This window comes from Lemur catta, chromosome 4 (assembly GCF_020740605.2).
Source record: "Lemur catta isolate mLemCat1 chromosome 4, mLemCat1.pri, whole genome shotgun sequence".
NCBI lineage: Eukaryota > Metazoa > Chordata > Mammalia > Primates > Lemuridae > Lemur > Lemur catta.
This window is the reverse complement of record NC_059131.1, coordinates 17,791,941-17,805,853: the sequence shown is the minus strand read 5'-3', so window position 1 is coordinate 17,805,853 and position 13,913 is coordinate 17,791,941. Positions and strand designations below refer to the sequence as shown.

General features: G+C 54.1%; 1 protein-coding gene across 1 annotated transcript in view; it reads left to right on the top strand.

The window, feature by feature from the left end:
• ADCY3 (adenylate cyclase 3) overlaps positions 1-13,913 on the top strand; it is an 81,100-nt gene that overhangs the window by 65,765 nt on the left and 1,422 nt on the right. Inside the window, exons 9-21 of the mRNA XM_045549172.1 lie at positions 1,068-1,196; positions 2,809-2,951; positions 3,074-3,235; positions 4,372-4,459; positions 5,231-5,347; positions 7,201-7,460; positions 7,745-7,810; positions 9,069-9,150; positions 9,962-10,120; positions 10,638-10,784; positions 11,366-11,485; positions 12,750-12,873; positions 13,549-13,673. Coding sequence (XP_045405128.1) covers positions 1,068-1,196; positions 2,809-2,951; positions 3,074-3,235; positions 4,372-4,459; positions 5,231-5,347; positions 7,201-7,460; positions 7,745-7,810; positions 9,069-9,150; positions 9,962-10,120; positions 10,638-10,784; positions 11,366-11,485; positions 12,750-12,873; positions 13,549-13,673 — 1,722 coding nt within the window. The remainder of the gene's footprint in view (positions 1-1,067; positions 1,197-2,808; positions 2,952-3,073; positions 3,236-4,371; positions 4,460-5,230; positions 5,348-7,200; positions 7,461-7,744; positions 7,811-9,068; positions 9,151-9,961; positions 10,121-10,637; positions 10,785-11,365; positions 11,486-12,749; positions 12,874-13,548; positions 13,674-13,913) is intronic.

Below are 13,913 nucleotides of genomic sequence, written 5' to 3'. Positions count from 1 at the left end.
AAGTTCTGTTGACTCTTCCTGCGAGAGTCAGTCCCCACCACTCCCCACACCCCTCCCAGCCCCCTCCGAGCCGCTGTCCTCTGGTGCCTGGACCCCTGCAGAGTTCTCATTCCTGCCTCTGCCCTTGCCCCTCCACCTTCTTTTTCAGCACAGCAAGTGAAATCATGTCACTCTCCTGCTCAGTGCCCCTCTTTGGTCTTCAGCTCACTCAGGGTAAAATCGGAAGGCCCGACAGAGGTCAGTGGGGCCCCGTGCAGCCTGGCCCATGCCTCCCCATTTTCCACTCGCTACTCCAGCAACGCCGGCCGCTGGGTGGTTGCACAAATCCTCCAGGCACGCGCTTGCCCCAGGCCCTCTGCGCCGGCTGTTCTCTCTTCCCAGAGAGCATGCTCCCCGGGTAGCTGTGTGATCGCTCCTCCAGGTCTTCACTGAAAGGTCATCTGCACAGTGACACCTGCTCTCTTTACAGTCGGACTCCCCGACAATCCCTGTGCCGACTCTGCTGCCCTCTCTCCCTGCGTAGCACAGCGCACTGTGTCCTGTGTCCTGTGTAGTTTTACCTACTTGTTGCTGTGCCTTTCCTCATTGGAACGCGAGCTCCACGGGTCAGGACGTTTTGTCTGTATCCCCAGGAGTTAGAACAATTCTTATCACATAGTAGACACTCGATGAATAGTGAATGAATGAACTGTTGCCCTGCGTTACAGTGTTTAACTTATCCTATCAAGGAAAAATACTAACGATTGGCGGAACTGGCATTTAACAGGGATCTACACCAAAAACACCTGTGAATCACTGTCATTGAATTGCTGTTTTTGAAATGGGAGTTGGAACAACTGGGTCTTTCTCTGCTTAGAAAATTTTTATTAATGGAAATTGACACTAGAAAATTAAAAGCATTTTAAAATTAATATTCTAGAGGAGGAACTGAATAGTGGAGTTCCTAAGTCAATGAGGCTTCTAAAACTCCAGTGGGAAGATTCCAGACTGATTATAAACCAGCCACAGGCTGGGACAGGCAGGTGGCCGTGTCCTGGGTCCCCGATGACCACTGTTTTCCTCCGCAGGGCCTGCCGAACGGAGCCCCGACTTCCTCCAAGCCCAGCTCCCCGGCCCTCATCGAGACCAAGGAGCCCAATGGGAGCGTCCACGCCGGTGGTTCCACGTCGGAGGAGCCCGAGGAGCCGGACGCCCAGGTGCGTGCAGGGCTGAGGGCAGGGAGGGCGCACAGCCCAGGACATGGGCAGGGACAGGAAGGCAGCGAGTAGCTGCAGCGAGAGTCGTGTGCTGGGCGTGGGAGACCCGGCCGCTCGCCCAGGATCTGCTCCTTTTTAGCACTGCGGCCACGGGCAGGACACCCTCTCTGGCTCCCCCAGCCCAGCCGTCTCCTCATCAGTTACCTGGGGTGGGGTAGGTGAGGTCAAAGGAGATGCTCCCCCTGAGGCCCTGAATCCTGTCGCTGTGAGATCAGCGAGGACATCTGCAGACAGTCCTGTAGGATCTGAGACTGTTCGGGAAGTGGGGCTTCAGAGCTGGGCTCACCCCTCTGGCCAGGCTCCAGCCCCACAAGCCCCATGCGCAGAGGGGGCGTTTCCAAAGCCCACTGGAGTGAGGAATCGGTGTGCTGTCCCAGAGGCAGGGCACAGCTTGGAATTTGTCCACTGCTGAAGAGCTGCTTGAGCATATGCACTGATAAAGGTGGGCGCCGTGGAGACAGGACTGTCTGCCTCACCAAGGTTGCCCGTCACTGCGTTGGGGAGACAGAAAAGTTGTCCCTGATGCCTTTAGATCTAGACGCTGGAGAACAAGGTAGACAGGGCACGAATACAGTAAACTGGGTTTTTCTCGAACACCAAACATTCAGTAGCTCTTCCTTGTTGCGATTTGCTTGTTAAGAAGTGGAAATACAGATTTGATGTTACCTACTAGCAAGAAGGACAGAGATACAGCTTTAGCAGCCTGTGACTTTGTGTGTCCTCACCATTAGCCAGTGTCACACTGCTCCAGCATATGCTTCACGGACTGAGGTTCTTGGTGCAGGAACAGACCATCCACATGACTTCAGAGGAGAAGAACGGGGCTGGGGGAACATGCATTATTTGGGGGTCACACTCAGCCAGCAGCCCCTGTGCGCTAAGACCAGGGCCTTGCTTCTGCCCCCAGACACTCTCGGACCCATTTGGGTGGCTCTGGCGTGCCCGGTCCCAGTTGCTGTTTGGACTGCCGGCTGTGGAACCAGTCGGGATTCCCGTCCGTAGAGCTGATGGTTTTCCTCTGTGACGGGAATAAAACGGTAGCGGGTGCCCAGCTCCGCCTGCGGCGCCCCGTGTCAGCTGCCAGTGCAGGGACAGCCTTCTCTCCATCGCTTTTCCCCTCGTGGCTCCTTTGCCAGCTTTCTAAGCCCTGGGCTTGGGGATCATGCCTGTCCCCAGCGTGCTGGTGTGTGTGGCCCCCATCCACACAGCAGGCTGTGCCAGGACTGCGCCGACCCGGCAGCTGCCTCAAATTCCAGGTCTCCTGTCCGGGAACCGGGGTCGCCCCATGACACTGCCATCAGTGACCGTCACCGCAGAGCGCGGTTGGGGCCCAGGGAGAGCAGGAAGGACGGGAGCTTTGGTCGAAAGCCAAGCAGGGTGGAGCCAGTGGGAGCGTGGGGAAGACTTTGCCGGAAAGGGCTTTTAGAGCTGCAAGGATGAGTCCTCATTAGTGTGGTCTCTTCTGCTGCCTTCCTCTCCCACCTCCGTCTCTCCCGACTCCTCGCCACCACTCTCCCATCTGTCCCACTGACTCTGCCGCCCTGGCTTACAGGCCGACAACCCCTCGTTCCCCAACCCTCGCCGGAGGCTGCGCCTTCAGGACCTGGCCGACCGGGTGGTGGACGCCTCCGAGGACGAGCACGAGCTCAACCAGCTACTCAACGAGGCCCTGCTGGAGCGAGAGTCTGCCCAGGTGTAAGTGGCCTGCAGAGGTCCCGGCCCTCACCCTGGGCGCCCCTGCCCCGGCACGGGGCTCAGGCCCTGGAGGCCAGGGCAGGTGCTGCATTTGTGACTCGTGGGGCTTGTTTCCGCTGCAGGGTGAAGAAGAGAAACACCTTCCTCCTGTCTATGCGCTTCATGGACCCCGAGATGGAAACCCGCTACTCAGTGGAGAAGGAAAAGCAGAGTGGGGCCGCCTTCAGCTGCTCCTGCGTCGTCCTGCTGTGCACGGCCCTGGTCGAGATTCTCATTGACCCCTGGTGAGGGAGGCGCGGTGGTGGGAAATGACAGCAGGGGAGGGTGGTAGTGAGCAAGAGCTCGCTAAAGGGGGCAGTGAGACCAGCTAGAGGTGATGGTGGCTCGGGCCAGGCCGAAGTTATCGAAGATGATGATAAGTGGCGTTTTGCATGTGTTTTGGAGAGAGAGCTGGCGGGACTTGCCGACGGATGGCCGTGGGGCGTGAGAGTGGGGCAGGGCGTCTCCTGGGTGTCCGACCTGAGCAGCTGGCAGGACACAGTGGCCGATACCCAAGCTGGAGGCGGTGGTGGGAAGAGGAGAGATCAGGAGTTTGGTTTCAGAGTTAAGTGTGAGATGCCTGCCAGATACAGTCTGGAGCTCAGGAAGAGGCTGGGCTTGGGGACACAAACTTGCGAGTTGCCCCCACACAGGCTATATTGAAGGCATGATGACATGTGACGAGGTCAAGGGCACATGCAGATGGGGGGAGAAGCGGCTCAGGGACCGAGTGCCGGTGCAGCAGTGCGTATAGCTGGGGGCCAGGAGAGAACCAGCAGGGTCTGAGAAGATCTTGAAAACCAAGCAAGAGAAATGATTCAAGCAGGTGACTGAGAACCGGACATTGGATTTAGCAACACAGAGGTTCCTGGGACTCTTGGCAAAAGTACTTTCCGTGGAAGGCTTAACTGGGAGTGGGTGTGAGAGGAGCGTTTGGGGACAGCACATTTCTCAGTTGAGCTGAAGTGGCCGTGTGAGGGACATGACCGTGTAAAGCTCTGCGCAGGGGTCAAAGGCGAACTCTTAGTGGCTCCCAGCAGCGAGGGAGCCGCCCTGTCCCGTCTCTGTCCTGCGGCGCAGCACACGGCGGACGCACATTCCTAAGGTCCCTTCCAAGTTTTTGCTGGGCTCTGCCCAGGGTGTCTGTGAGTCATCCCTTCTCCGGGAGATGTCCCAGCCAACAGTCACAGCTGGCGGCCCCCTCGTTGGGGCCTCTTCATCCTGTTCTGCGCAGCCAGCAGTAAGGAGTCCCCGGTGTCAGCGAGGAACTTCTCCGGCACAGGCTCATGCCGAGCTTAGGGGGCCTCCTTGTGTCTCCCCTCTAGCCCCTCACCCGATCTGGTCTCACTGTTCCCTCTGACCCGTCTGCTCTCTGTCACAGGCTTATGACAAACTACGTGACCTTTGTGGTTGGGGAGATTCTCCTCTTGATTCTGACCACCTGCTCGCTGGCTGCCATCTTTCCCCGGGTAAGAGGCGCTTTCCTCTTGGGCCCAGTGGCGTTCCCGGTACAACTGGATGCTGATGGAGCTATGCATCCTGTCAACTCGCGATAGACAGTCGTCTCCATTAGGATGGTTCAGGCGTTTATCCATCTGTTCATCCATTGTTCATTCGCCACCAGCCGAGCCCTCCCTAGGCTGGGCTTGGGCGGGCTGACGCTGCAGTGCGCTGGGCAAGGCAGGGTCTGGGTACACGGGAACCGGGTGGAAAAGCAGTGGAGGCCCCAATGGTGAAGGCCCTTGTACGCCAGGGTAAAGGGACTGAGACTTTCTCCTGGGGGCACTGGGGTGCCAGGCAGAGCTTCTGATCAGAATGACAAGGGAAAAGCAGTGTTTTAGGAAAATTAATCTGACAGGTGGCTCTCCAGGTATCCTGGAAGATTTAGGTTTACTGACCCAGGAGAGGCAGGTAGCTTCCAGAGACAGCCAGCCCTGAAGTGTCCCCTGCCCTGGCCTCGCCCCTAGGGGAGAGAGCACGCCCTCCTGGGGAGGTCACTGTCTGCTCTGGGAAGGGCTGCGATTTGGGAGCCGTGGTGTCACAGATGCCTTGAGTAGGACCAGCATAGCACCAGGAGTCGTGCACTCTCATCACAGCGCTGTCCCTCGCTGTCAGCTGAGTCGCAGGCAAAGCACCACTTTCTAGGTTCCTGGGACTAGAGCGTGGGAGCAACGGGAGTCATGTCTGTGGGAGAAGGGGCTGTCAGAGGCTCATGGCCCTTGAAATGCCTTTCCTTCTAGGCCTTTCCTAAGAAGCTTGTGGCCTTCTCCACTTGGATCGACCGGACCCGCTGGGCCAGGAACACCTGGGCCATGTTAGCCATCTTCATCCTGGTTATGGCAAATGTCGTGGACATGGTGAGTCCCTGCTGTCTGTACTGAAGGGACACCCATTCTCAGTGGGGAAGGCTTCTGTGTGGGCAGCGGGAGCCGCTCGGCCGTCCTTCCTCCCACCATCACATGCGGGTTGGGAGTGGCATCCAGGTTCCTAAACAGATCATCCGCCAGACCTAGGGGATCTTCTCCCTGCCGTCCAGGGAACCTGAGACTGACTTGTTTCCTCACCCTCCTCCTGCTGTCACACAGTCCAAGAGCCCAGTTCCATGTGCCCAGTACTGTGCTAGGTGTTTTACATACAGTGACTCATTTAATCATTATAACAATCCTGAGAAGTTGGTGGCTGTATCCACAGTTCATATGGAGAAACTAAGGCTCAGAAAGGTTAATTCACTTGCTCTAGGTCACACAGCCAGTACAGTCAAGAATTGAAGCAGTTCTAAATCCCAGTCCTCCCTATCTCACTGCTTAGGGGGCACAGTCCTCGTAAGTGTTCTGCATATCCTAAGTACTCCTTGCAATGGGGCCAGTGTCCGCTGTCAGGACAGGAGGGTGCGCCTGTTCCCTGTCTCACCTTCACCCATTCGAACAGAGCCAGACCTTCCTAGAGGTGGGCCAGTGGGGACAGCAGCTTCACAGAGCCCACGTGGCTAAGGGCAGACAAGATCATCTTCTGTTCTGGGCTCTCCTTAGGTCAGGGAGAAGATGGGGTCCCATGAGGGGGAGACAGATGCCTTCCTAGGGAGAAGGGACAGGATTTAGAAGCCCAGATCTGTTGGTTTAGAACCACCAGGCATTTATTGAGCATTGAGTGCTTGGAGCTGTTACTGGAGCTGTCAGTTGTCACAACCTCCTATTTTGGTTGGTACCACGTGCATTCCCTTAAAAAAGTCCTTTTTGTCAAATACAATGTTGGTTATATTATTTGCTGTATTTTTCTTTAATAAGTTAATCACAGGAGTAAACTCAGCATGGAGATTATTCTGGCAGTAGTATGAAAAGCTCCAGGGCTACAACTAATCAGGCAGAACTCCAACTGGAACGAGGAGTTAGGAGCTCCAGAACCTGACATGCCCGTGGCTCGCGCGGTGCCCACTGCCCAGGGAAGAGAAGCCCTAGACCCCTTGCATGTCAGAATCCACCGGAGCCTGGTGCCCAGGTCTGGGGACCACTGTTTAACATGGTCATCGACACTGTGCGGGACATCTGGAGATGCCATCACCCATGGAGGGGTAAAAAACTAGGGAGGAATGAAACTTTGCACATGCCAGAATTGCATGCTGAGAACTTGGCCAAAGCAAGACAACCCCAGTGGGTGAAAGGTACAAAAAAGTAGGATTGATGGAGCTGATGGATGCACTTTCTACCGACTGTGTCTGCCCAGCCGTGGAACCAGTGAACAGACCCCAGAAGGTAGTGAGTGTCCCCCAAATGGAAGTGTTTGGGCAGAGACTGGCAGTCAGCCCAGGAGCTGTGAGTGGGGGCCGGCCCCACAGCCCCTCCCGCAGCAGCAGTGTGCTGTGGGAGGGAAGAGCAGTTGGATTTGGAGCCTGCAGGCTTGGCTCCTAGTTCTGGCTTCACCGCCTGCTGGTTGTGCTGCTCTTGGCAAGTCTGGCCTCTGAATTTTCTATACAATAGGAGTGGTACTAAAAATAGAGAATTTTTGTGAACATCATATGAGATGATGGTAAAGCTTAGTAGCAATTACTAACTTCTGAATGCTTATTTCCTGGTAAATCTTCCCACCTTTCTTGGTGTTTCTGAGGGAGCCGTGGGAGGAGGCAGCAGAACGTTCACTGCCCTGGCCCAGCCCTCTCTGACCAGCATTGCTGTTCCCTTGCACGCGTTTCCCACCCGCCCGTCCTGGCCTCCAGCTGAGCTGTCTCCAGTACTACGCGGGACCCGGCAACGCGACGGCAGGGACGGAGGTGGAGGGCGGCTGCCTGGAGAACCCCAAGTATTACAACTATGTCGCCGTGCTGTCCCTCATCGCCACCATCATGCTGGTGCAGGTCAGCCACATGGTGAAGCTCACGCTTATGCTACTTGTCACGGGTGCTGTGGCCACCATCAACCTCTATGCCTGGCGTCCCATCTTTGATGACTATGACCACAGACGTTTTCAGGAACACAGGTAAGATGAAGCCGGATTGGGGGTCTGTATTGTCTTCCTCCTCCCACCCCCCGCCCAAGTCCCTACTTTAAGGTCATGGGCCTGCACTGAAGTGGCTTTCTGCCTCGGGGGGTCATCAAAGGCCTGTACAAGAACCTGGGTGCATGGATTCTCACAGACATGTCCCAGGTTGGCTGGGATCTGGGGATGGATTTCTCCATTCTCCGTGAGTGGAAGATGTGGGATACCTGTGTGTGGCTCCTGTACCCCGATGGGGCCTGAGTGTGCTGTTGTCTGTCCAACAGCTATTCTGTGATGGCCTCAGAGAAGATGCGGATCTTCTCCGCCCCTGGGCTCAATGGCACTGACAGGTAAGGGCTCCTGCCTTCCCCTCCTGGTGTGCATTTAGGGACCTTCTTCTAGAGACAGGGAACACAGCAGGCCAAAGCCCCATGATCTCACCCTCCCAAAGGCACGTGATCTCTGGCACGTGTTTTTCTAGGAGGCTGCAGCAGAGGCAGAATGATTCCAGTGTGGACGTGGACATCCGGGCTGCTGCTGCTGCGTCAGGGACAGTGACGCTTGGAGCCCCAGCAGCAGGGTGTGGAGGGTGGGATACAGAGGCCGGATGGAGACGTGAGAAAGAACTGCCAGGTGGATGAGGGCGGCATTTAACGGGCTGGGGCTGGCAGAGCAGACAGGTAGCAGGAAGATGAGGAGGAAAGAACACACTTTGGAGTTAGAGGATCTGGATTCTAACCCTGCAGCAGTTACTGAGTTTTCTGTGGGGTCACAGGCAGGTCACTTTTCCCGAGTCTTACATTGAACTAGAAGTTCCCTAAGGTCCCTTCCAGAGCTAAGGTTTTAGCATTTTATGATTCAGTGACTTGAACAGACCTTCAGGGAAGTTTTGGCAAAAATTAGAGTCTGACAATATCAAGTACGGGAGTACCTCGTGCCCTCCAGGTGGGGGTACAAATTGGTACAACCACATTAGAAAAAATTTGAAGTTATTTAGTAAAATTGAAAATAGACCTATGTCCCAGCAATTCTACTCCTACAGATATCTGTATCTTAGAGAAATTCATGTACATATTATATATATGCCCCAGGATATATGTACAAGAATATCCACAGCAGCATAGTTCATAGTAGACACTTCCCCCCAAAAAATAAATGAAAACAACCCAAATGACATCAACAGTAAATGGATATATAAACCAGGGTATATCCATACACTAGAATACTATACAGTGATGGAATTTAACTGTAGCTCCACATGAAAATATGGATGAAAGTTATAAAACACCATGGTGGACTTGTACCCTAGTCCCATGTCTCTTATTTCTCCAAATCCCTACACGGTGACAGCTTCTGTGCCTGGTCAGGCGACGCAGCGTCTGTTAACCCCGGAGCAGCCCTGATGTGAACCCCCAGTGTAGTGGGCGGGCCGGGGTTGGTTGGCTGTCAGGAGCCCGCTGATTTAAGAAAGTTTTGCTGCCTGGGGGCCTGCACTTGATGCGGAAGGGCCCAGGGTGACAGGAAGCAGAAGTACCTGTCAGAGGGACTAACTCCCGTGCAGGAGGGCAGCACGGGCAGCCTCTCCCTTGCTCCCCTCTCTGCCCGCAGGCTGCCGCTGGTGCCTTCCAAGTACTCGATGACAGCGATGATGCTCGTCATGACGCTGAGCTTTTACTACTTCTCCCGCCACGTGAGTGCCCACCCCTGCTTTCCTCTTGTGCTCACGGCAGCTAAGAGCCCAAGCCCTAAGGAACGCTGGCTCCCTTTACCCAACGTGGTGGGTGACCGTGGTCAAGCCATCACCTGCTCTGTATTCTGGTTTCTTCCTCAGTGATTAACACAAGGAAAACAGTTCTATGCCTCTTCCTCTGACCTCCAGGATGCCGAAGGGAGCACGGGCCGGGTGGGAGAGGAGGCAGTGCTGGCACAGTAGCCTGGGGAGATTGCCTCTGCACTCACCTGGCGCCGGGGGTCACTGACACAGTGGCCGTGGAGCCAGAAGAGGAAGGGAAGGGAGATTGATGAAGTTTGTGTTTGGTGAAAAGGGAAGGAGAAAGGGCGGGAAAAGATCCCATAGAAGGGCCTTATGGCTCCATGTTGGCTCAAGTGCCCCCCAGTGGTTTTCCAGGGAAAGTACAGCCTCCCCAAGTCCCCTCTCAGCCAAATGGAGCCTGCCAGAAATGGGGATTCCACCCTGGGCTGGGAGATCCCCCCTGCTGCCACCTCCACAGGACAGACTGTAGCTAAAAGTAGGTCCCAGGAGGCCCCGCACATACGGAAGGCCTCTTGGCTCTCTGCGGTAACCACAGAGCTGGGGTCCTCACTGCAGCGATAGGGTGGCCTTTCTGGTCAGGCGAATTCTTGCAGGGTCTTACTTCTCTTGCCGTTTACCCGTCTCCCTTCCAGTTTTTCCACGTGCAACCCCTCCATGCGAGTTGTTTTTCATCTCTCCATTCAGTGCCCAGCTTAGAGCACACGCCCTGCCTTGTCTGTGCCCGTAGGTGGAGAAACTGGCACGGACATTATTCTTGTGGAAGATCGAGGTCCACGACCAGAAGGAACGTGTCTATGAAATGCGACGCTGGAATGAGGCCTTGGTCACCAACATGTTGCCTGAACATGTGGCACGCCATTTCCTGGGGTCCAAGAAGAGAGATGAGGTGAGGGGTGTGGCCCAAGTGCAGCCTGGAACCAGGAGGCCATTGGTCTTCATCTGCTCTTTCTCTGGGCCAGGCCTTCTCGTGACGGGATTGCGGCAGGGTTGAACCTAAATGGCAACCATGAGGAAAGCAAGAGGGAAGTGTTTCTCAGACCTTCTGTAAAGGTCGCCGCTGTAAATATTGTTTATGGGGCCATACATCTGAGGCCGCATTTCAGAAAACTAGGCCTTGGCTAGAGACCGCCTTGCTGTCGACTGTGATATTCTCAAAACAGAGTGGTTTCCAGCTCCGCTGTACCCTCTTCTTCATAGCTGGGGCTGTTAGAGGGACCAGGGAAGCTATTCTTTTATTTATTCAAAGTAGTGATGAGCTATTTTCTGAGTATTCTAAGTTGGGATCATCTGAGAGATGTGTGGGTCCAAAAATCTGAGCGCACATACCGTGTGTGGAGGGCAGACTCGTTCTTCTAGCACATCGTGCAGTTGGACACTGAGCGCTCGGTCCTGCCTCTCTTTAGGAGCTGTACAGCCAGTCGTATGATGAGATTGGAGTCATGTTTGCCTCCCTGCCCAATTTTGCTGACTTCTACACAGAGGAGAGCATCAACAATGGTGGCATTGAGTGTCTGCGCTTCCTCAATGAGATCATCTCGGATTTTGACTCCGTGAGTGCCTGTCCTGCCCCTCCTCCTGCACAAAGCTGGCCCATTCCAGATTACATCCTGGGACAGGCTGCAGAAGCCTAAGAGAATGTTCTAGACACCCTAGACTGGCTACATTTTCCCAGATGAGATCCTCCTGTAATGTATGGACTTTTGCAGCCATCTGAACTGTGGGGTCTGGGGTGGGGGCAGGTGGGAGCCTAGGAAGTCACCTGCAAGGTCACAGGAAATAGACTGGCCAAACACAATCCTGAGGGCCCCTCTGATTCCTCCCACCCTCAAATTCAGAGTCAGTAAACATCTATTGGGTAACTTGTTCATTAAGGAAAATGCTTTTACATATGTGCTCAACCACCCTTGGAGACTGGCACTTTTATCCCAATGTTAAGGCTGTGGAAACTAAGGAAGTGAGGAAGTTTGCCCAGGATCCTGTGGCAGATAGGCAGTGGAGTAAATAAAAGCTTTTATAGGAAAGCATCTCTGCAACTCCTGGATGTTTTGTGGGGTCCTCATATCTGTCATTTAGTTAGCTCACTCATCTGCTTTGACTCTGCTGACAATTCTTTCTTTAATCCTGGTCTCAGCTCCTGGACAACCCCAAATTCCGAGTCATCACCAAGATCAAAACCATTGGCAGCACCTACATGGCAGCTTCAGGAGTCACCCCAGACGTCAACACCAATGGCTTTACCAGCTCCAGCAAGGTAGCTGCCCACCCCAGTGGCTGCAGAGGAGACGAGGCTCTGCCCCAAAGCAGGAGATTGGCCCCCCACACCTAGCATGTGGGAAATGCGAGGTCACAAGAGTGAAAGAGCAGTTGAGTGCTATTGTACCAAGGGGTCAGACACACACCACCAGCACCATATAACCGTAAATAAATATAAATATGAAATAGGGCTTACGGAGAAAGTTTAATGAGAAAAACAGAACACACATAAACCCCATCACTGTCCTGCACCTTAGGCCTAAGGTGATGCATGTGTGCTGTGGATGCCCCTCGACGCTCTGTGCTTTCATAAGAACTGGGCGCAGGAGCCATCTACGCAACTGCGCAGTGATAAAAGCTCAGAGGGGAGCCCTGTGAGTCAGTTTGGCTACCAGGAGAGGAAATGAGCTGTGGGGGCCCCGGTCCCAAGTACTGGGTTTTGTTCTTGGTTTTTTGTTGTTTTTTTAAGAGACTAGGTCTTGCTCTGTCACCCAGGCAGGAGTGCAGTGGTATGATCATAGCTCACTGTAACCTTGAACTCCTGAATTTAAGTGATCCTTCTGGCTCAGCCTCTTGAGTAGCTGGAACAAGGGGCACATGCCACCACACTTGGCTAATTTTTCAAAATTGTTTTCTAGAGATGGGATTTCACTATATTGCCCAGGCTGATCTCAAACTCCTGGCCTCAAGTGATCCTCCCACCTTGGCCTCCCAAAGCACTGGGATTACAGGCATGAGCCAGCACACCGGGCCCCAAGCACAGTTGTTAAAATATCATTATCCTCTTTCACCTTTACAGCTGTCTTCTGCTGTCAGTCCTACTGCCTTCTCTACTGTATGGATGAGGTTAAAGACACATGTCAAAGGCAGGTCATCACCCTCAAGTGCTTACTTATTACCTAGTTGAAGAATCCAAAAAGGACAACTTCAGAAATTCTAATGACCAGGCTCACATAAGGTAGTGGAGAGAGCTGCCTCGTGCTGAGGCGCATGGCAGACACTAATAGCGTTTGTCTTCCCTACCACCGTTGCCCAGTCTTTGCCCTAGACCTGCTAGAGGAACGCATGTGAACTCTGTCACAGTGACAGGTTGGAGCTAAAGAGGTCGCTGACTCTTTTGTGAGAGGAAGGAAATGAGGCTTTAAACAACTGGGTGTAGGGATCCGCCCCAGGACGTCGCTGAGGGAAGGAGGCAGCTGAGCAGGCTACGGTAGTTCCGGGCCTGGATGGCTCCTGACACATTGTCTGCTACTCTGGCGCAGGAGGACAAGTCTGACAAGGAGCGCTGGCAGCACCTGGCCGACCTGGCCGACTTTGCCCTCGCCATGAAGGACACACTTACGAACATCAACAACCAGTCCTTCAACAACTTCATGCTGCGCATAGGTGAGGGCCCCGCCAGGTGTCGCATCTCCCTTCTGGCGCAGGGACCCGGCAAATCTGCAGGAAAGACCTGAGGCATCTGGATTGGGGAGGTTCACACTCAGAGCTGGAAGGGACCTGAAGGACCTTCAGTCCGGTCTCTTTAGATGCTCCAACTGATGAAATGGTCAAGCTGCACTGTCCCTGCTTGTCTACAATGCGAGCCTGGCCAGCCTTCTGAGTCTGGCAGAGAAGTCAGTTTGTTACCTGCCTTTCCAAGGGGTTTCCGTGCCTGCTGAGGGCTTGGCTCTTCTCAGACCAGCCAGCCCTTTGAAGGGAGTTAACGTCACCAGCTTCCCTCTACTGGGAGGGTCTCATTCCTTCTGGGTGAGGTTGCAGGAGACTTGAAATATCAGGTGTGTCAGCGAAGCCGGCCACTACAGTGCTACGTTAGTTAGCACACTGGGGGTAGCTGAAGTTTGCCAAGCACATGGCAAGGACAGGATAAATGGGAGACATGATTTCTGCCCTCCAGTAACTTAGACAAGTTTAACGAAGAATATGACCTATTATATAATTTGGAGCTTCATGGTAGGAGTCAGGTGACAAGTTCTGTAGGAGAGGAGTTGTGGCGGCTTCTGAGAAAGGCTAATGACAAGATTTGGCATGTGGCTGTACTAAACTCTGTCTCTACCCCAGGCATGAACAAAGGAGGGGTTTTGGCTGGGGTCATTGGAGCCCGGAAACCACACTATGACATCTGGGGCAACACGGTTAACGTGGCCAGCAGGATGGAGTCCACGGGGGTCATGGGCAACATTCAGGTAAGTCCAGCCACAACTAAGCGTGTGCTCAGACTCGGAACGTGAACAAGATCGGAACAGTTGGTTGCTACGCACTAGTGCCTCCTCCCCTTAGCCCAGAACATAAGTCGGCAGCGCTGTGAGATTAAGGGCAAGAGCTGGAAGAGGCCTCAACGATAGCATCAAGAGAAGTGAGAAGATGCTTCAACCCATTTGTGAAATTTAAGTTCTGGATGAGAATAGCTTGCCTCTTGGTATAAA